The sequence below is a fragment of the Staurois parvus genome, unplaced genomic scaffold (assembly GCF_062004578.1).
Source record: "Staurois parvus isolate SC_StPar_1 unplaced genomic scaffold, SC_StPar_1.0 ptg000020l, whole genome shotgun sequence".
In the NCBI taxonomy this organism is placed as follows: Eukaryota; Metazoa; Chordata; class Amphibia; order Anura; family Ranidae; genus Staurois; species Staurois parvus.
Window position 1 is genome coordinate 3165599 of NW_028317816.1, and position 23914 is coordinate 3189512.

At 40.0% G+C, this 23914-nt stretch overlaps 1 protein-coding gene across 1 annotated transcript in view; it reads right to left on the reverse strand.

Annotated features, from left to right (window-relative positions):
- Nucleotides 1-23914, reverse strand: part of VPS41 (VPS41 subunit of HOPS complex) — a 371510-nt gene that overhangs the window by 37056 nt on the left and 310540 nt on the right. Inside the window, exons 19-21 of the mRNA XM_089687103.1 lie at nt 23531-23675; nt 19930-19971; nt 18452-18502 (exon numbers count right to left, since the gene is read on the reverse strand). Of these exons, the coding sequence (XP_089543229.1) occupies nt 18452-18502; nt 19930-19971; nt 23531-23675 (238 nt within the window). The remainder of the gene's footprint in view (nt 1-18451; nt 18503-19929; nt 19972-23530; nt 23676-23914) is intronic.

Consider the following 23914-nt stretch of genomic DNA (forward strand, 5'->3'; position numbering starts at 1 on the left):
ATTTAACTGACAATTACGCGGTCAAGCAACGATGCAACCAAATGGTGTGTAGGGTTTTTTTCTTTGTTTAGTATAAACATTTTTGATATGGAAAAAATATTGTTGCATAATGAGAAAGAACATATGTTAATTAAAATGAATAAAATATCAAATAAAAAAACAAATATATCCAGTAAAAAAAAAAAAAAAAAAAAAAAAAAATCAAATTTCATCATAAATTTAGGCCAAAATGTATTCTGCTACATTTCTTTGCTTAAAAAAAATCCCAATACATGTAAATTAGTTGATTCATGTGAAAGTTATAGCATCTACAAATGGCGGTATATATGCAGGAATTTTTTTTTATATTCGTAATGGCGGCAATCAGTGACTTATAGCAGGACTGCGGCTGGCATTCTGAAATTGGGGGGAACTGCCACACACATCCCAATGACACTAATGCAGTGATCAGTGCTAATAAAAAGCACTGAAACTGTACTGACACTGGGCAGGAATGGGTTAACATCTGGGGAAATCAAAGGGTTAACTGTGTGCTGTATCACTAGGAAGACATGCTACTGTGTACTTCTCTGCTGTGCAGAGAAGTGCACAGCAGCATGTTACTACTGGCAGGAGAGAGACACACGGGTTTACACATAGGTTTCTCCCCTGTCACTGTTCCTCGTCGATCGTCGGGTGCTGGCGGGGAATCTCCGGCCGGGACCCGGTGATCAACATCTGTAGCCGCCAATGGCAGCGCAGGTAGGGCAGCATGTATGCCCCCTACCCGGAAATACGAAAATCACTTGTATACAGTATATACGTGATTTTGCACAGCCCTGCCACTCTGTAACAGTATTTCTGCTATAGGTTGGCGGGAAAGCAGTTAAAGTGGAGTTCTGGGATAAGAAAATATTGTCTAAATACAAGAGGCATATCCTAATTGAATCTAGCTGTCCTTTGTGTAGTTTTTTCAGAACTTTACATTAACTTAGTGTGAAACATTGCTTCTGTGCAAGAGCTTCCTGTAATTAAGACCAGTCACTACTGCTCTCTCTCCATGTGCAGGGTGACTGGTCTTCTATCCCTCTCCTGTAGTTTTCTACAGGCAGCCTGTAGTGAGTGGACCTGATTGGTCCCTCCAATAGCCCTCATTACTGCACAGCAGTGTTTTGTTTTGTTCATGTGCAACACAGTTTTAATGTCACTGCCACTAGTACGTGGTAATATCTGGGGTTGTAAAGGCTTTTGGTGCACCCAAAGTGGATTTATTTAATTTGGGGATAATGATGAATATTTTTAAAGGAAGGTTTTTAAGTGTGGCGGTCAGCTGTTTTTCTCTGTAATGTTAATGAATATAACCAGTTGGATTGGTTGGAAACCTATCCAGCTGGGATATTCTAGTTGGACAAGTGCAGCAATATGTATAAACCAAACTTTAAAGTTTGGTCAGGAAAAAATACACTGTAATGGCTGCTCTAGGTAAACCTAGTTCACACTAGCTCTGCGGCATGATGCGTTTTTCAGTGTGTTTTTGCACATTTATGTATACTTTTGATGCATTTTCATGCTTTGTGTGTGTGTTTTTTTTTTTGTTATAGGAGGGTGACAGAGGAGAATCTAACTAGTGTAAACAGGGACTTACTGTACTTTACAAATTAGCTGTTTTGAGAAAACCTGAAATGTTTTTGTGCTTTTGTTCTAGGCCACAAACAAAGTTTTACCACTTTCGTGAGATCCAAAATACATATCTCTTATTGTATACTCAGCACATTTGGCTTTGTGGGTATTAAAGGATAAGTTCATCATTTATAACATGACCCGCCTGGCTGCGTCACTCATTCACAGTCCTCTGTGAATGAGAAAACTACACGTCCCAACAGCCTTAGCGGCTGGCAGCTTGTAGTTCTCAATGAACTACCACGGCGCTGTGGAGTGCCATTGTAGTTCATGGATTCTTCCTGTCGGTATACCTGCTTTCCCGTATGGGCAAGCAGATTAGTGACAGATTTGGAGGAGACCTGCATGGCACCAGCGATCTGCTGATCACTGGTGCAATGGTTTACAGATTCTCACAGCAAAAAATAATAAATGCACCTTTTTTTTGCTTGCAAAACACAAACTACAAACACAGCATTTTTTATATTCTTTCTTGTATAAACGCTAGCAGTCTGAAGATCTGCTGAAAGTAATGAAGCCCACTTCAGCCTTTTTCTGATATTATTTGTATTTCTGTTAATATTTTTAATTACTTTAATTAGTAATTCCCTAACACACCACTGCAGAGGCAGGAAGGTTACACTAGAATAAACTGAACCCCAGCCAAATCTACGTTTGAATGCCAGTAGGAAGGTTTTTATTTGTGTCTGTGTTGTGTAGATGTTCCCTTACTTCCTGACCTGTCATAGTGGTTATTGGGAAATGCATTGATGGAAGATCTCTATATTGGAGACAGAAAATTAAAAACCATATCCTAGAACTGGCTACTGAATATTTCACTTCTTCTGCCATTCCATCTATTTCCAACCAATTCCAGAGGTAATAGATTTCCAAATTTTAACTTTCAACCTAGTGCCTTCCATGCATCTCTATTTTTCAGTAATTAGCAAATATTCTGCCCTCTTTCCATGCAAATGCTCCTTTGCACAACCACCTTCCTCGCACCATTGCCTTCATCTTGATATTCGGATGATGGTATGTGGCACTTATCAAACTTTGGACTCCATTCACTAAAGCAGATCACATGCGGTATTTAGGTGTCCGGACACACTTTCCCTAAATATCGCATGCAATCCTGTAATTGTCAATTCACTATGCCATTTTGCAATATTTTCCGTAAAACATTTGGTAAATACTATGTAAAACAGCGTTAAACTCAATTCACAAAAGGAAATAAATAAATGAATGCGGTGCTTACGTAGTGGTCCAGGCATGCAATAGTTAGGAAATGTGTGTGATTTTAACAGGTTATTAAGGAGCTGGCAGCCGCTGGTGTCCTTAACCACTTCCCGACCGGCCGTTGTATATAAACGGCCGGACGGTGGCACTGCAGGGTCGGGTGGCCATTTATAAATGGCCTCCCCGCACCCTGCTTGTGTGTGCTCCCCGGGAGCGCGCAACACCGCGATCCGGTGCCCACTGTGTCCTCCAGACACAGTGAAACACCGATCGTCGGACGGGACCTCTGTACGAGGTCCCGATCATGTGATCAAAGTAGTAAGCAAGATGTCACTTCTGACATCACTGCTTACGTGTGAAATCTGTGAATGATCATAGAGTTCACATGGTACAAGGCTATTCACAACAGCCTTGTACCATGTGTCAAGCATCCGTTAAACGATCACCCTGTCACGTGTCCACCACACGCCACGCCCACAGCAACTAACCGTGACGCACGCGTGCGGCCGCGACAGGGTGGTAAAGAGGGGAAAATAAAGGGATTTACACTTAAATATCTCAAACCGTATATAAGATCAGCCGTGATACCTTTTCACAGCCTGCACTACCTCTGGCCACCACCAGATGGAGACTCCACTCCAATCCAGCTGGTCGACCACACACTGGCAGATACGATCTTACATACAACCTGGTGCCCTGATTAGAGTTGAGGACCAGCTTAGTAATCACACACCCTTCTAAAGGTCCCTTCAGCTATCCTAGCTTGAACCCCGGTGTTGATAACCCTTCCACTGTCCACACACCCCCACACCAGACGCACCACAAAGGTAGCCTGCCACCACCCAACAGTTTATCCGCAGAATGGTCTGTTGAGACACCCCACACACACAGATCTCCATCTGGCAGATCTGTTACCTTTGCAATCTGCGTGCAATCTGCCCACTCACAGTGCAGTTGCATACAGATTGGCAATGAGCTTAACCGAGCGTTTTAAAGGCACTAAAATACAATACAATCTAATCTCTCCAATCTAATCTCTCCGAAGATATGAGCACGTGCTTAAATACACAGAAGTTTACTAATTAATTTTAAGATTTAATTTCCCAACGTGGGCAGTGCATAAAATATGTACAAAATATAACAAGTTACAGAAAATACAAAAGATATAAGAAGACACACAAATGACTAATTACTATAAAATAAAAAGGGAATAAAAAGACAGAATAACACTTTACCCTGCGGCTGGAGCAAGCCAGAAACTTAGCAATCCATTGGTCGATCGAACCAGCTCCGTACGGATCACAAATGTCCAAATGTTCGTGTACCCAATTTATTGGGATTAGGACATGGGCGGGACATTAGTCTTCGGCCAATTGACCCTGGGGGAGGTGGTCCTGACCTGCCCACAAGAGGTACTGTGTTTGGACCTGCCCAAGTTCAATTGGGCCAAGACCGGCCTGAACACCAAGTCGGGGATTGGATTTCTGACACCAGCATGTCAGCCCGATCGCAACAGTACCAAACACCATCAGACTGTCGCACCCCTGCGTCATCTAATCATTCCATGCATTTTCCTGGCTTTCTCCCCAAGCCACAAAAATGATTCTTATATGTAAATGTAGCGCACAGTAGGCCCTGCGCAACGGAAGCATTTCTATCTTTCTGCAACTAATATTTCATCTTTTATAAGAGATTAAACATACCCCTTTGATGAAAGCACAAACCTAGCTGTCCAGTCTCCTATAACAAATTCCTAAACAGGTTTTCCCAGCAGGTGATAATCTCATTAACACAAAGGTGTCACCTCCAGGAGGCCTGGCTTTAGGCTAATTAATGCTAATTGATGCTAAATGATAATTGAGTCTGTAAGGCCTATTGAGTAATTGTGTATACATACACATCTGACCCCAGACCATTTGTTTGTACCTTCTATTCATTGCCCTACTGCCCAGGGGCTCAATGTTCATCCTTAATTACCAGACTGTTCCTGCATACACCTTTGCAATGAAAGGGCCTGACATAATCTAATCTACTCAACCTGTCATGGCAATGATACCATATTTCCACTCAAATCTTACATGTCCGTTACAATAAATTTTACATGTCCGTTACACCATGTGACAAGCTGTGACCAATCACAGCTCACTCAGTAGTTCTCAATGACTGCAAGAATGCAGACAGAGAAAAAGAGAAATGATTGCTTTCACATCCTATAGGGGTATAAAAGCAATCAGTGTAAAAAAAAAAGAAAAAAATCTTCATCACCCACCCCCCCCCCCCCCAAAAGTAGTACAGTGACACCATCGTGACACTGTACTGCTAGGGTGACAGTGTGTAAAAAAATAAATAAAATATAAAAAAAAATAAAAATGTAAAAAAAATGTTTAAAAATTATAATTTTTGGTTATAAACTAATTTGGCTTTTTTTTTTTTTACTAAAAAGATAACGGAATAAATTTTGGCCAAGATTTATGCTGAAATATTATTTATTTGCAAAATTTTATAAGAAAAACACTTTTTTCAAAATATTTGGACATTTTCATTTACATAGCAAAAAAAAAAAATCCCAGAGGTGAATAAATACCACCAAAATAAAGTTTTATCTGTCTCAAAAAATGGTAAAAAATTCATATGCGTACAGTGTTGCATGACCGCGCAATTGTCATTCAAAGTGTGACAGCGCTGAAAGCTGAAAATTGCAATGGTCAGGAGGGGGTAAAAGTGTCAGGACTAGAAGTGGTTAACAACCATTAACTATCATGGTAGTTAAGGAGCGGATGGCCACCCACTGCATCCCTAACAACGACTCATCTGCTGTCAGTGGAGAATGTAAGTAAAAGAATTGCCAACATTTAAAAAATCAGCGTGCCCCCCCTCCCCCCAATCCACACCAGGCCCTTTGGGGTATGGATTTTAAGAGTAACCCCATGCCAAAAGGGAAAAAAAAGGCGTGGGCCCCCTCTCCCCAAATCTATACCAGACCCTTATCCGAGCATGTAGCTCAGCAGGTCGGGAAAGGGGAGGGATGAGCAAGTGCCCTTTCCACCTGAACCATACCAGGCCATAACATGCCCTCAACATGGGGGGGGGGTGCTTTGGTGCAGGGGGAGCTCCCCCCCCAAAGCACCTTGTCCCAATGTTGATGGGCCTTGTGACATTTCTCTTCCATGTGGTGCCATTGCTGACAGCATGAAATGGGAAGAGGTTTTCTTTAAGTAACGCCCTTTTATATTCAACTGTCTGCTGGACACCTGTTTAATGAATAATTAGACTCAACTGTAGCTGAATTCTTGTTAAGTAGGATTTTGTTGTCTAAGATTTAGTTTTGCTCCGAAGACTTTCATTGGGGTGTATTCATTTTTGCAACATGGTCTTGAATGAATTTGTTAGGAAAAATACTTTTTTTTTTGTGTGTGCAAATTTACAAATCTTGTTTGCAATCAATGGCCCACATTTGTGGTAGTACTTTGTAGTATAGTGTCCCACAGAAAGTGTTGATTCAGAAAGGAAAGTAAAGTTTTTCTGACAAATCTGTTGGGAGTGTACTCATTTATGCTGAGTACTGTATGTACAAAAAGATGTGCCTAATATTCTATTGGATTTTTACAAGCTAATAGTAAAGTACTGAACTTGAATACTGACATTATCAAGATTCAGTTTTTATATAAACAATATTCCTCCTGCTTGCTTTAAACATTAAAAATGTTGTATTCCATTTTTTAGTCATAAACTCTAAACCATTACTTAATAAAATCAAAATATAGATTCAGCTCTACTGTGTTTGATGGTTCTAGCTCCCAGCACATAACTTATAGCACAGTATGCATTCAATCACGACTACCGTAAATTACAAGCTCATAAAAAAAGAGAAACGTGAGTATTATTATGTTTTAAAATCAAACTGCATTTCAACCAAATGGTTTGCATACTCCTTTATAAATCTGGATTACATAATGAATAGTTGCAATCATGCCAACAGGAATATTATATTAATATTTGAGCTATTTACCCTATAGAAAGAGTAAAAAGCATTAAACAATAAGGAATTTCCAGCTGCCCTAGCTAGTAAAGACACAGTGAAAAAAAAAAGGACAAAAAGCAATTCCATATAGCTTTCCAGTGGATGATGAGCGACATCTAGAGACTTCATTCAAGAATGCACTACAACAAAGAATCACAGACTTTAAGCATTTGTGCGATCACATAATTGGGCTTCATTGCCTTCTGTTTAAATACATTAAACTGAGTGGGCAAACAGTTTGTGATATGAGATCGGATACTTAAATCATACATCAGAAAGTATGTGGGTGTCTATATAGGGAGAGATTTAGATGTTTTTTCATTTCTTGTTGTTAATAAAGGGTATTTTTTTAAGTTTTCATCCAATTGTTTATAAAAGCGGAGTTGCAGCCACGCTATCGTTTGTTTTATAGTACAGTAGGGAAGGGTTATCGGTCACATTTTTATTGCTTTGTCCCCTTTGAGGGATTAGCAATGACTTCCTCTCTCAAACAAAATCATACTTCTAACAAGAGGTAGATTTACATACTAGAACAATACGGGTAACAGACAACACATTACAGAATGATAGGCTACGGCGACATAATGCCACAAAGCGGGAGAAAGGTGAGAGTGTATTGCACTGTAATGGTTATGTGCCTGGCATGCAGAAATGAATTTGGTGATACTGTGGCCCTCAAGAAAGTGGGGCTAATGTCATACAACCACTGACCTCTGAAGAACCTGGTGGGATTGTTGAATGTCAAATTTAATTAGCTTAACCATTTAAAGTGTCCCATGACTTGAATTAATGTGCAAACCCACTGTACATTCCTTTTATTTAATATGGGTAGGAGAAAAATAAGTTACATTTTAAAAAAAGATATATATGAGTCAGGTAATATAAAATACTACATATTAACATTGTGAAGTCTGCATTTAAGCCAGGAGGTGGAGCTTTAGGCTCTTTTTTAATGCTTTCCGTTTGCCTCTGATGTAAAAGCCTACTGTACACAGAACTCAATTGCTCATGCTGAAATTTAAACACACAAGTGTTCCTCATTAAAGCATTTCAATCAGGCACACAGGGGTTGATTTAATAAAGCACCTTATCTGCAAATGGTCACAATCCCATAAAAGACGGACTACATTTAGGAGGAGAAGAGATTTACTAAAGCACTCAGTCCACAAACAGTCACATTTCGGAATTTAATAATGGTCACAAAACTTAGTGACCATCTAATTGAGCTCACTCCTAGAACAGCAGAGAAAAATCTTTTTAATGACATGATCTCAAGCAATGTATACTTCCTATACATATGTTGACAATTGTAAAGAAAAACTGCTTTAAAAGAATTTTAAATCTTTCTGTATAAAGTGATATATTTAAAAAAATCCAAACAGGCATTGACTTCACCTAGTTCAAACATTTCAGCAGTGACACAACTGAGCATGCCCAGACCAGTAAAAATAAAGAGTGCCTTCACTCTGTTTTTTTTTTTGAAGTGCTATGTGTGTGCCTGTGTTAGCAAACCTGGAAATGTCGTTGAAGAGAGTGAAAGCATGATTGGTAAACAGGCTAACATATATATATATATATTTTTTTTAATGGTATGCATCAATACTTGTAACTATAGAACTGTTACTATGCACAGAAACACCAACATAGATATTCTAAGGACTTTTTAATTTTGTTTGTAATTTTATTTAGCTTTGTTTTTTTGCTTTTTACACAAAATTCTTTTTGTCTCGTATTTTTAAACAATGCTAATGCTGTGTATGTACTACCATGTGCATCGAACATGCTCAAAGACTTAGACTTTTGAGATATATTAACTAAATGGTAGAAAAACTGCTCAGCATTTAACAAAAATCCAAATCCAAACTCCCACAGCTGTCTTCACCAACCACAGACAATACCATTGCTGAATCAAAATTTATAGGAATACAAATGTTGCGCTGTGTATTCGATGTGTGTTGGTTATATTTATCTCAATACAAAGGATCATAATATTATTCCAAAAAATGTGATATAAAGAAAAAATATCAATTCATAAATCAATAGACATAGATCCAGATGGAAGTTCACCACCTATATGTAAATGTCCAAATAAAAGAAGTAGTTATGTGTAGGAGGGTTCAACAATCATTGCAAATCTTGCCATATGTTTTCAGCTGTGAATGCCAATAAGCAGCCTTGTGAATTCCACACTAACACCAATTGCAGCTTCTTACCAAATGAGAAGGCCCCAAATTATAGGTGGTCTTATAACAGCATGTTGTCAGTAATCATCCATCACCGGCCTTGGAACCATATAGCAGATCACAGCAACAGTTGTTCAATGGCACTTAGGAACTCCAGGGTACTTCAGTAGGGATTCACTGTTTGCAGCCCCACTCCCCCATGTACATTAAGCCATGTAAGGGATAAGCAAGCATTCCATACATCCATAGTGCAACTTGAAGGTTTTGTGTCATATCATACATCTACTCACATAAGTACAAGGATAAATCACATGGCTTAATGCACATGGCAGAATGGAGGTGGAAACAGTGAATGCTTTATGGATTTTCTTGCTTGTGTGTGTCACTTTGGAATAGTGGTGTTATTCCCTGATTTTTTTTTTTCTGGAAAGGGGGTTGGATAATATTATGATTCTTTGTATGGAGTTTGCAAGTTTCCTCCCACACTCCAAAGACATTTTTTTTTTGGCCATGGGGTTCCCTTTCAAATCCATGACAAACTGAAGGGCCCATGCTCTTTTGGTACATGTTGGCTATGCTGTTTTCATTTTGCTGTCATTGGGGGTGAGTCTCTGGTTGTTATAATGCCAGCAGGTGCCATCTCCTAACATCCCACAGAATTTGCAGGCAATAATGCAAGTCAGTGCATTTAGGAGGTGTCTGGCCATGTCCCAGTGTACAGTATCTCACAGAAGTGAGTACACCCCTCACATTTTCGCTAATATTTTATTGTATCTTTTTATGTGACAACACTGAAGAAATGACACTTTACTACAAAAAATAAAAAACAAGTTAAACGTCGTTGGGCATGTGCAGTGTACAGAGCAGGAAATCTAACATTTGTGACAGCTGCTTCACCCAAATTTCTGACAAGCACATTCGTCATCCAAAACACATGTCCAGTATTCCCACTATTCCAATGGCTTTACTTCACCCCAGTGCACTGTGTATTTGTGCAGCCCACCAAATTAGATCATGATAAATGTGTTCTGCGTGGACCTACATTATCTCACAGAAGTGAGTCCACCCCTCACATTTTTGTAAATATGTTATTCTATCTTTTCATGTGACAACACTGAAGAAATGACACTTTGCTACAATGTAAAGTAGTGAGCGTACAGCTTGTATAACAGTGTAAATTTGCTGTCCCCTCAAAATAACTCAACACACAGCCATTAATGTCTAAACCGCTGGCAACAAAAGCGAGTCCACCCCTAAGGGCTATCCCTTGCTGAGGAAATGCTATGCACGAAACGTGTCCAAGGGGCCATAACGCCATGACGTCCAGCCACCAGCTCCTGTTATAGGTCCGGTGGCCTCCTTTACATCTATGTACGGTCAGTGTACATTTTCATACCAATTTTGATTCTTTCATTCTATTTTACCCACGTGGATTAATAAATTAAATTATTTTATTTAAATACTACACCATGGGCTATTATTTTTGTTGACTCTTTTGCGAGCCAACAATTCATCCCCAGAGCCCATACTCCAAGGCATAGGAAGTATTCCCAGACTGCATAGGAAGTATTCCCACACTGCTGACATCAGCCTACCACTACCAGAGGAACACACCAGGTCCAGTATGATTCAGTCAAGCTGTATATCTGAGAGGTTTCCACGGTGGTATTCGGGGCTATCCCAGGAGTGACGTCCACTAGCCAGACCAGACCAATACCAAGAGGGGGAGAGTCCGTTATAAGCGGTGCAGCTCATCCATCCCATCCCATGAGGGGGACCTCTGGTTATTGATTATATGCGTATATAAAGATACGCATCTGGAGAGTGCGTATTTTAACCATTCTATCACCTCGCCACCTGGAACGTACAGTCACCATTATCTCCTGTATCCATCACTTATCACAAACTGTCACCATTTTACACATTGTGTTGTACATACTGGGATTACTCATTCAGCTTATCCTATGGATTGAAATATTTTGTGTAATGACCAACACCTCATGTTTGATGTTTGTTTTGTGTGTTTGCTGTAATTGTTGTGCATTTGTCCCTCAAAAGTGGGTTTCTATGGGCCTAGCTTCGATATTGTGTGTATTTTTCCAGCCTGAACATGCGTTTATGGTTTGTGAGCATCTGCTAACCTTTGATGTTACTAACAAATGTCAATTGTTTTACTTCTACAACTCTTAACTTTGATATAGTTTGCTTAATCATGTAGACAGAAATGCAGCTTCCTGCTTAGCAGAATCAGAAATATATGTGTGTGTGGGAACTGGGGGGTGATGGGTTTTGGTGCTATGTTTTTTTTTTTTTTTTATACCCGGTTTTGTTTGAGAATCTTGCCCCTAACAAACTGATATGGGTGGAATGGTGAGATCTGTTGTAAATGTTGTGAAATGTGTTGCCTGGTTAATATTGGCCCTATTTTGTTCCCAGCTGTTCATTGTGAAAGTTAAGTTGTGATCTCTTTTAGACTGTAAGCTCTTATGAGCAGGGCCCTTCTAACCCTTTTGTAAAGTGCTGTGCAAAATGTAGCACCATAAATAGTCGATTTTTTTTTTAACACAAGTAAATGAATGTTCCTAATTGTGTTGCTGCTGTCAAAATAAATGCAGAATATTAAACTATTTCTGTTTTAGATCAGTGAACCTTTTTTATTTATTGTACATCACGGGACACAGGGCAGGCTATGCAGGACTATGTGGGTTATAGGTCACCTATAGATGAATGGACACTGGATGACCAATTAGAGAGGAGGTCCTCCCCTATATAACCCCTCCTATACAGGAAGTATCTCAGTGTTTTTCGCCAGTGTCTGTAAACTGGATGGTCACTGAAAGTGTTGCTCTGCTCTTGGAGCATACCTGAACGTCCAGAGTGGTTCCATTAGAGAATCATGGATTTCATTGGATCCATTTGGAAGGCTATGAGCTAAAATGGATGGTACTCAAACCTTGCTGGGTAAGGAGACGAATCCTCAAGGTTTTGCCTGTAATGCAGCCTGATGGCGCTGGACCCCACGCAGATAGAACCCCGTGCAGTTTTACAATCTGACCAAGGTACTTCCAGCAGGGTGCTATAATGGTCCGGGGCAGTAGCCCCTCAGCATGGGGACTGAGTACTTGAAGGTTTGTATGACAATGCCTGCCGTGATGGGGGACGGTTGGTACCTGACAGAAGCCAGGAACCTGTGGTGGGACTGGTAAGATATCCCCTTTTTTCTTTCTGTAAAGAGAAACAAAGCTCTACATTGGAGGGAAAAGGAGAGGTGTTGTGACTGAGTTTCCACCAGGGGGAGTGCTCACTGTTGTTCCTGAGATGTGCTTGCTCTTTTTGTTTTTGGCCACTAGAGGTAGTGCGGCAGAAAACAGAAGTCTGCCATATTTTGTTTATCTGGAGGCCAGGACATATGTGGGTGGCTGCTGCTGCTGAGAGGTCTCTTGTGGCCGGGACACAGACCGGGCTACATAGTTACAGTTAGTCTGCCTGAAAAAAGACAAAAGTCCATCCAGTTCAACCATTAAAAAGCATGATCCAATTTGCTCCTTCAGGGAAAAAAATTCCTTCCTGATCCCCCGAGAGGCAATCGGATATTCCCTGGATCAACTTTACCTATAAATGTTAGTATCCAGTTATATTCTGTGTATCTAGGAAAGAATCCAGGACTTTTTTAAAGCAATCCACTGAGCTGGCCAGAACCAACTCTTGAGGGAGTCTATTCTACATTTTCACAGCTCTTACTGTGAAGAAAACTTTCCGTGTTTGGAGATTAAATTTCTTTTCCTCTAGACGTAAAGAGTTATTCTGTAGGGCTATTCTGTAGAGGCACATGAATACTCTCCCCTGAGGGGGAAGCATGGACCAGTCAGTCAGGAGCCGCCCTAGGTGGCTGCTAAGGCAGCATTTGTATTGAGTGTTTTTTACTTCAGCACACGACTTGCATAGCTGTATCACTTGAGATCTGTGTTACTAGTGGAGGTACACAGGTTTGCGATATCTGAAATAATATCTTCCAGAAAGCGGAGTAGGGAAGGTGCAGCAGGAAAGGGAGCTAATGTACCACCACCAGGTCCTGAGGAACCTAGCCGAAGGTCCTCTGTAATATCCTCTCCTGACAGGCCAGAAGCGTCTGGGCAGTCTGAGCCGCTGTGTCTATCTGGCATTGTAGCTACTATTGGGGCTTCTGCCTCAGCATGTGTAACCAAGGATGATCTTTCTTCAGCCTTGGCGAGTTTAGAAGATAAGATTACTGGGATGATTGCATCAGTTTCTCAATGGACTAAGAAGCGGGAAGGATCCCCGTCACTAGAACCACCAATTTTGGGGCAGGAATGGGTGGAGCCCGAGGATGAGAAAGAGCTGGAGGAAGGTCAGGCAGTATAATTTCTGTCGGAAAAGTGACAGCCTGAGAAGAAGCAGGAGGTCTCTGCCTACCAGTCTCAGAGATTATTAGTCCAGGACCTCACTGATATGGTACGGTCTGGATTCAGGCTACCTCCGATAGAAACCTCTGAGGTCACTTATTCTTCCCTGGGCTCTTTTTTTTTTTTTTTCAAGTGGAATGTATTAACATCCATACAAATAAGTCTACAAAATAAACATTGTATTCTGTACACAAAAATACCCCCCCCTCTTTCGAAAAAAACAAAATTTATTTTTTTTTTTTTTAACAGCTCCAAATCGTATTTTCAGCTTTCATTGAATTCAGCTGGATGATAAATATAGTCTTTACCTGGGCCTTGTTTTTTATTTTTTTAATACACCAGTTGCAATCTGAGGAACACTAATCAATTTGTAAATCAAGTCAAATCAAGTTTTCATACTAAATGTATTGCACACAAACAAAAAAAATCTATTTGCATGTGAAGGAGCCATGAGCGCAAATAAAAATGATCACGTACAAATAGTCTCAGGACAAGCTCCCGGACCCATAATGCTCTGAAAATTATTTGTTATGTAAAAAAGGTTTATTTGTAAAACAAAGATTATATGTATATAGTAAAAACTTTTAATACAACAGTTTAAAAATTTAAAAACGTAGCTAAAATTGGCCCAATACCATTATAGTTTCTCTTTAATGCACATTAGCTGGTTGATCTTTAGGGAATAAACTTCAGCAGTGAAAACCCTGCACTTCAGTAATTATTAGCAATTTAATCAGCAAATCACATCACTTAGTTTTAACCACATCCCGCCTGGCCTATAGCAGTTTGCAAGCCAGGTGGGATTTTCATTGTTTCGGATGGATGTCATATGACGTCCTTCCAGAACGGGAGATGCTGCAGGCATGATCTGTCACTGGCTGTGTCCTACCGACCCCTGCTACCATGTGATCACTGTGACCAGTATCGATTCATGCCATTCATTGTTATAGTTGTGTTGTTAGCTGTGATTGGTCACAGTGATCACATGGTACAGACAGGGAAAATCACAGCCCATCTGTACCATGTGATTGGCTGTGGCCAATCACAGCTAATCACAACAAAACAAACTTAATGGATCAATTTCATTCAGGAAAATGCTTGCTTATAGCAATGAAATTCACCGCTATAAGCAATTATAACGTGTAAAAAAAAAGCTTGATCACTTCCTCAGAGTAGTACAATGTTGCTATAGTAACATTATATTGCTCTGATCATAGTCAGTTAAAAAAAAATCATAAAAAAAAGGAAAAATGTAAAAAACAAAAAAAAAAAAAGAAAAAAATCCTGTACTGCACTGGTTACGATATGTAAAAGTAATCATGCCTAAAAAATGAAGAAAACATGTTTTTTCACAAATGTTAACTGTTTTACTATGTGCTCTGTCCGTGTGCTTCACTGTAAGCACACTGCTTTGCATGGCCATCCAAAGCAGTGTGCACAAGCTGACAGGGAGGACAACTGTTTTGTTTACAAACAGTTCTCCTCCCCATCGGAGATTATTATTATTATACAGGATTTATATAGCGCCAACAGTTTGCTCAGCGCTGTACATTATAAATGCTCGTAAATAACCGGGTGTCAGCGAGTAATCACAGGCCGAGACCCGATGATTGACAGCCGTGGCAGCAAATGGCAGCACGGGTAGGGTGCGCACGCGTGCCCCCTACCTGGAAACGTAGGAAAAGTAGAGGGACATTCCTGATATTGGATAGTTTACTCAATTCACAACTTTGAGTTTTGTAAACGCTGGACAGAGCCACAGCAGGTCCTTAACCCATCAGCAAGACAGGTATCTGCTATTTTCTGCAAGGAGGAACAGGATGAGCACTGCCAGAGCCCTACAAAATTACCTCCAGCAGGACACTGGTGTGAATGTCTCTGACCAAACAATCAGTAACAGACATGAGGATGGTCTGAGGGTCCGACATCCTCTAGTGGGACCTGTGGTCACTGCCTGGCACCATAGAGCTCAATTGGCATTTGCCACTGAACACCAGAATTGGCAGGTCCGCCACTGGCGCGCTGTGCTTTTCACAGATGAGAGCAGGTTCACCCTGAGCACGTGACAGACGTGAAAGAGTCTAGAGAAGCCGTGGAGAACATTATGCTGCCTGTAACATCGTTCAGCATGACCATTTTGGTGGTGGGTCAGTGATGGTCTGGGGAGACATATCCATGGAGCGATGCAGAGACCTCTACAGGCTAGACAATGGCACCCTGACTGCCATTAGGTATTGGGATGAAATCCTTGGACCCATTGTCAGACCCTACGATGGTGCAGTGGGTCCTGGGTTCCTCCTGGTGCATGACAATGCCTCATGTGGCTAGAGTATGCAGGCAGTTCCTGGAGGATGAAGGAATTGATACTAATGAATGGCCCCCACGCTCGCCTGACCTAAATCCAACAGAACACCTCTGGGATATCATGTTTCGGGCAATCCCAACGCTGCCAGGTTGCACCTCAGATTGCCCAGGATCTCAGTGATGCCCTGGTCCAGATCTGGGAGGAAATACCCCAGCACACCATCTGGTATCTCATTAGGAGCATGCCCCAACATTGTCAGGCATGCATAAAAGCACGTGGGGGTCATAAAAACTACTGAGTACCATTTTGAGTTGCTGCAATGAAATTTTAGCAAAATGGACTAGCCTGCTGCATCATTTTTTCACTTGATTTTCGGGGAGTCTTTAAATTCAGTCCTCTTGTAGGTTGATAATTTTCATTTCTATCAAACGATAGGGCATCCTTACATTCCTGATTACCCAGTCCATATCAGTATAGATATTCAGCATGATATTGTTCCCCATTGAGATTTGATGTGTTTTCAAAGTGTACCTTTAATTTTTTTGAGCAGTGTATTATTAAAACACTTTATTTGCACAAAAAATAGCCCATAAACAAAATCAGGATTTCAAAATAATATTTCATTTAGGCTTGAGACATAAAAAGAATAATCTCGTCTTTTAAATGGCATGTCCACTCTTCATCATTTATATGCAGTATTAGAATTTAGTATTAATGTAGAACAAAGCCAGTCATCCAGTTAGAACAATGTGAAAGTGAAAAAACACAGTAAAAACACACTTAGAGAACTGCTGACAACTTGGGATCATGCCACGGCATGACGTCAGCACTGAGATTCTGCAAAATCTCGGAAAGGATAGAAGCTCAGTGCTGATGTCACGTCACTGCACGAATTCAGGTCATCAGCAGCTCTGTAAGGGCTTGTTTACACTTGCTTCAAAATGTGGCTCTGGACACTTTTTTAAAGCACTCTGAATGCCAATCAAAGCATCTGTCACTAAATAAAATGGTAAACTTACTTTTGGAAAAAAAAACAAAAACAAAAAAAAAACTTACAATCCAGTTTATACATTGTGTTTACCTTGCTTCAAAAATTACACCTCATGTTGCTTCTCGGTGCTTCAAAGCGTCTTTAAGACCTTCAGAAAAGTCTATGAAAAAGCTCGCTTACAGCACTTGCAGCTTTTGGGAGGCTTTTATTCAGCTTTAGCTTTGCTTTGTTTTGTAAGTATTGCAGGTATGGGATATCCCAGGTTGCCCTGGTAAACCAACAAGTGAACGGAAAAGATGTAATCAGCAGTCAGTTCTGGTTCATGTGTATATGACTGGAACAGCCGTCACATCTGGTGTGCAGCAAGGAGCAGCAGAAAGGTGAGTGGGGTCCAGACTGGAGCAGAGCAACTAGCAGACAGCACACATAGTGTGCAACATGGGAATGCTATAGTGGAAAGTGAGAGGGGACTGGAGAGAGAGGACTGAGTGGCAGAGGACCAGCAGAGCTGGGGACCACAATAGGAGAAACTAGCAATGTCACACATTGTGCACAGCATAGGAAAAATATAAGGGGAAATGAACAGGGACCAGAAAAAGAGGATCAGCAAATCAGAGGATCAACAGATCTGGGGGTTATTACTGAGTGGGAGATCAGCAGAGCTGGGGGTACTACTAAGCAGGAGATCACCAGAGCTGGGGGTTAGTAGTGAGTGAGGGATCTGCTGAACAGGGGTACTAATAAGTTGGGGATCTGCTGAACGAGGGTACCAATAAGCTGGGGATCTGCTAAACAGGGATACTAATGAGCTGAGTGGGGGTACTACTGAGCTGGGGTTCTACTAGCCCCTTTAAAACAAATAAAAAATCAACACACACAGGGCGAAAAAGCATCATCGAAGCACCAAAAAAGCATGCTGAAGTGGTATGTGCTTTAGTGTGTGTTAAAGTCGAAGTAAGTGTAAATGAGCTCTAAGTGAGTTCACAACAAACCGTTATTTAAACTACAACACCATAATTGGCTTTCTGTTGGCTCCTGGGTGAGCTCAATCTGTTCCAGTGGGAGTTGCCTTTTGCTGCTGCCTAAGAGAAGTGAAAGTGCATACACCTGGGGAGGATTTGTGCCTGAGAAACATGCTGCGTCTGCTGTACCTGTTACAGCTTATGGTTTGGTGAGTGTGCATTTGATTAAGGTGGTGGTAGTATTTTTGTCACGCTACAACAATCTATTGGATGGTGGAAGATCTTTTTTTTTTCTGAAAGTATATGAACCAGGGGTGGACTGACAATTTGGAAACTCAGGCACTGCCCGATGGCCCAGGGTCAGTGGGGGGCCCCATGAGATGTCCCTGGTACCTTTTTCATAGGCTTTTTTGAGTTTGGGCAAGGACACAGGGGCCCTATGATCCCCTATTGCCCGGGGGCCCCATGAGTTGTCAGTCCGCCCCTGATATGAACTTTAAATTAAGAGAAAGTCTTTAATTACTGTTACTTTTTCTGTTATATTCACTGGCATTGCATCATTTCACAATATTAAAAGTCTTTAGGTCTGAGTATATCAAAATGTTTGCCATCAGACACACGTTATCATAGCACAGATTCATTACAATACATTTATCAGTTATATAAGTCTTGAAGAGATGTGACTTACCACATGTTGCAGTTCTGGCCTCTCTTTTAATTCCACCACAACTTTATCAATCTACAATAAATGTAACAATAAAACATTGATGAATTGCATAGAATTAAAATGCATTCCTTATGACTATATTATCAAAATGTATTTTAGGGAAAAAAATATCAGATACAAGTTATGGGTGAACTAGCTGCCACAGTAGCCTGTTTATTATTCTGTGTGTATTGGTGTTTCCTGTTCCTTCTCTCACTTGCTGTTAGAACAGCTTTTACCCAGACACTCCTGGCATAACACCTTTGTATTGAAGTTTTGAGTTTAGAGTGATGTTAAAATGATATCTTTATTCTCCAAAAATAATTAATACACCTATAATCTTTTTTCATGACATGGTTTCTTACCTCTGTAAGCTCCTGAACTTCTACTTTACCCCCTCTCTTATGTTTGTTTGGAGCAAGCAGTGCACTGTTATATGCATACTACAAACCCCATCATTCATAGTCCATAGTTCTTCTCAGGAGCGAGCAAAAAAATGTAGTTATATTCCTACATACAGTGAAGCTATAGAGAATAAACACAGCCACCCTCTAAACAGGAAGACAGATTACAGCATCAAAAAGAAAATAATTTGCAGAACTGGAAGAGCCTGAGGACTAAATAGTGTACTTTTTTGAGTAAAGAACACATATTTGACTAGATTCAACTTTTGCCGCTTTTCGAACAGTAAAACTGCCTTTGGATCGTGTCAACCCAGCTAGTGCCATACTGATTACTTAGACTGGGTCTCAGGAGGCATGTATTTACATATATTGACATATGACAGAGAACAATTGGTAATTCTGTCCAGCCACATTTTCGCCCTCCTGACATGTGCATTTTATCATCAGCTTCTGTAGGTGTGGTGTTTAGATTAAAGCAGAGCTCCACGCAAAAGAGCAAGTTCTGCTTTAATTACTGCTCCCCGTGAGGAATTGGCACTTTTGGAGAGTGGGGGAGCGGGTACCCGATTTTGACGGGTACCTGCTCCCACTTCCGCTGCGATCACCTAGGTGATCAGAAGCGGAAGTTGCCCTCCCTCCCCGTAGTCTCCTGAAACATGTGACAGATCCAAGAAGACTATGAGATCATTCACAAGGTGCAGCGCTACCCACACATGCGCAGTGGTCACCCGGTTGTGAAGCTGCAAGCTGTCAAAGCCAGGTGCCCACACTTAAAATGCTGGCACCGGGAAGCGAGGACGGCCAGTGAAACTGGCTGCAAAGAGAACCTGATTCATATACCATCGCTAATCAGTTAAAGCACAAGTCACAAGCAGCCCTACACTAAAACAGCCTTTAGGATATTGTGTATTTGTATCAATTATAGTGATCAACATCCCTAACACCTCAATATGTGTGTATATATGGTGTACACACACACACACACACACACACACGTTACATGACACCCATTCTTAAAACAGCCAAAAGATATAATGTGGAAAAGGAGATACTTACAGAAATCTTGTCTTCATTGTCCAAAAGCATATCAACAGCTTTCTATAAAAAAATAAAATAAAAAAATCATAATTATAATTTTACCTTACTTATACTGTACATATTGTCATGAAACCCTAATTAAAGCAGGCCTAAACTCACGTAGCCAACCTTTCACCCATGCAATCTGATTCCAGTGCAGCATACACACTGAATGGGCTCCAATCGCACTGGAAAGAATCGCATGTGATTTGAACTACGGTCCTGTCTAAATCACATGCGATTTCTCGCACCGCTATAGTGTGAATCCAGCCAGAGCTAAAGTCATTCACACTTTCTACTGTTATCTGCTGATGCATGCAAGGAACAATATAGTAACTGCGTAATCATTGTAGGTATTTTTTTAAATAAGACCAACATGCTTAAATATGAAGCATCACTTGAAGCTCTGGCTGAAAACAATCCTACCTTTAACAACATTTATCCCATGCTGCATTTTACATAGAAATTTACATCAATTTACAGCACCAACAAAATATTTTAATATAATGCTGTTAGCAAACAAATGGTTACCTGGGTGTGGTCTGGGACCAAGCTTAGGTAACGCATAAAGAATGTCACTTTTTGCACTTTATGAAGAGGACCCTTTAGGCATGAGAACCATTGGCACGGGTAGCGAGCCTAAATATTTTCCTCAAAACGCAAACTAATGCTTTATGATTTTTATGGTTTTGGATGTTTTAGTAAGAAGTAAAAGGATGTGTTTCAAATGCCTACCTGCTGATCTGTTTATTGAATAATACAGCATTAAGAAATACAGCATTAGGAGGCTGTTCTTTACCATGGTAACAGCATAGTTAATTCCATTCTTTTGTACTTTTGATATGCTGTTAGCAAGAAAAGGGGTACCAAGCTGTGGCCTGGATCAGATACCAGAAACCTTTGTAAAGCATCACTTTTTCGTGCTTTGGGCTAAAACAGTAATTGATGATAATATCTTTGTGAAAATTTGAAAAACAAATACAAAAAATGGTGACTAAATTAAATTTTGACTATAGATATGCTTTAAAAGTACAGAGCAGGCATTCTGCCAGATAGCTTAAAGGCTAGGTTCACACCTATGCAGTTTGTGTTTGAGCCATTTCCGCAGTGTTTTGAATTTTTTGACACTTTTTCCCGTGTTTTTGCTGCGTTTTGCAATTTTTTTTTCTTTTTTTTTCTTTTGTTGCTAGGCAGATTTAAAATGATAAACGGATCAAAAACGCACTACATGCTTTTCTGCAGCAATTCCATTGAAGTTTATAGAACCAAAAACTTTTTGCGTTTAAAAATTCCCTGACACTTTCCACAAATTACACCAGGTAAAAACGCGGAGATGTGAACCTGTCCCATAGGAAATCATGTTAAATGGACTGTAGTGCATCTCTGCAAAATGCTGCGGAAAATGCTTAGGTGTGAACCTAGGGTTACTGTGAATTTATTACGCTTATGAAGTTTTAAATATTCTACAATTTCTGTTCCCATTATAACAAGTACTGAAATGTAGAAAATTCCTTTGAAAGGCTAAGTAGCTTATACAAGAAAGGCTCACAGCTGATTGCCATCTTGAGCTTTAAGGATGCACGGATCCTTCAGATCCATTTGTGTATGCATGGCCACAAAGCAAAATGACATCAGTTGCACATGTGTGTAGTTGCTGATGTGACGGCCACACTATTTTCCGGAGCTGGTCGAGACCCGGAAGTGCCGGGGGGATGCTAATGGGGATGTGTTTCATCTCCGCATTTTGGCCACTGGTGGAACTAACACATATGGGGAATATCATACACCCTTTAATGATTGGCAACTTCACATGGGCTTTTAGCTGGATTACCCAGAGGAATATATATAGCAATTTAAAATATAAATGAACATCTATGTGACTCTGGGCAGTGTATGATGTGGATGGATGAGACATGGACTCTGGAAATTATATATATGATTTGTGTGCAGTTTTCATCTAAGTGGGTCTACATTTGGACTAGTTTTAATTTGATAATACTGAAGAGAATTCTGCTCTGAAGTATTTATTTTATGTTTTTTTTATGATATATCTAAAATATGGGGGGCTCTGATAATTTTCTTGTTTCAAACTAAACCTATACTCTATAATCACCTTCAAATATAATGCTCCTCCTGTATCCCTGTGTAGTGTAAATGAAAGCAACACCTGGTAAATAACCTTTATTATGAACAGATATGCTACTTTTACATAGTGGCTTTATAATTTGAACTAGTATATATTTTCCATATTGAAATTGTTATTTCTATCTACACATCTGTTGGCATCACTAGCATCCCTTATGATTGTTCTCTGATGTTTGTGGATCTGATGGGTCCCATTTTGAGCTGTTGAGGAATCAATCCATTTATTTTGTCAATTGGTATGACTAAGACCGTTTGTGATAGCAATAACATGTATGTAAACAATCTGAATTAGAGCTGCAGTAATGACTGAATCTGAATATATCACTTGGGAAGTATACTACGATTTAGATACTGTTCACATGTACTACTGAAAAGAGAAGCATTTGAAACACACGGAGTCTCCTCATGTGGACTTTGTCGTCTCTTAAGAACCATTCACAACTGACATGAGAACAACACTTTTGGCACACTGCATGGATACCCAATATATAAACTGGTCATGGTGCATTGTTTTTATCATTATTTAAAAAAGATGATGTAGTTTTCAACTGTATTACATTCTCATTAGTACATTGTTTTATGCATATGCCTTGAAAAGTCCATTCTATACATATATTTGTTGAGGTTACAGTCCGAAACCCACCTTAGTGATCCCCACCAGGGAAGCTGTCACAGTACTGGATCAATCATAAGCGGCTGAGGCATTCCTCACCCACACAGCTGAATATATACATGCCTACTGTATATGTGCGGCTGCAGGGAGTGGAATGCCTTGGATGCAGATGATTGGTCCAGTATAGATGACAATTTCCTGGCAAGCTTGCTCAGGTGGGTTTTGACTAGGCTCTGAATACGCCTCAGCTCATCACTACTCTATGTCAGATAATGGACCTACTTTATTGAAAGTGTTACTTTTGACTGGTACAGTTGTAAAAACCGTGATGTAAGTTTCAAGCTGAGAACAATAGATTTCCAATGAATCTAATGCCTTTTTGAAGAAACTTCTATAAATATATAGTTATAAAACAAACAAGAAACAAACGTGTTTTGAAAACTTGCATTTTTACACTTTACCAGCTAGGTAATAGGGATATCATATAAACTCCAAAACTATTGTGATGGAAAAAAAAACTGTTGGCTCCAATAATTGTTACCTGTCATAATGACCATAATCTCTGGCAGTAAGAGCCAATGAAAGCTGAAAATTACAGTAGGTAACATGGCTGCAAACAACCATCAAATGGCACTTAAAACATGCTTTATAGCATTTTTAGAGAACTGAGCATTTTGTGTGCAATTATGCCACTATCATTACTAATATTACAGGACATCCATCATCTTCTGCTATAATAACGGAATTCTTTTTTATACTGTTTACGTTATGTTCATTATTAAAACTATAAAAAAAGTATTCATATAGAAAATTTTTACATACCTCCGTATCAAAATCCATGAGTAAGACAATTTTGTCCTTGATACAGCTGAAGAGGTTATGTTTGTTTATAAGTTCAAAGACCTCTTTGTGCCGAAGTGTTAAATAAATTTCAAGAGCTTTACTGTAACACTGGTCATATACATGTCTGTAAAGAAAAGGCATTAAAAGCTCAGGAGATTTGGAACTAGAACACTGTTAACTCAGGATAGAGAAATTAGTTTAATTTAGAGTTACTGAGCTTAATCTCACTGGTAAGAGAAACACTGGCACAATTTTTGAACATTGCCCCAGATCAGCTTTTTTAAACATAGCAAAAAAAGAACTAGCAGACCTAGAGCACCTCAGTGGGCTATATATACATACACATGTGCATACTCTCAATCT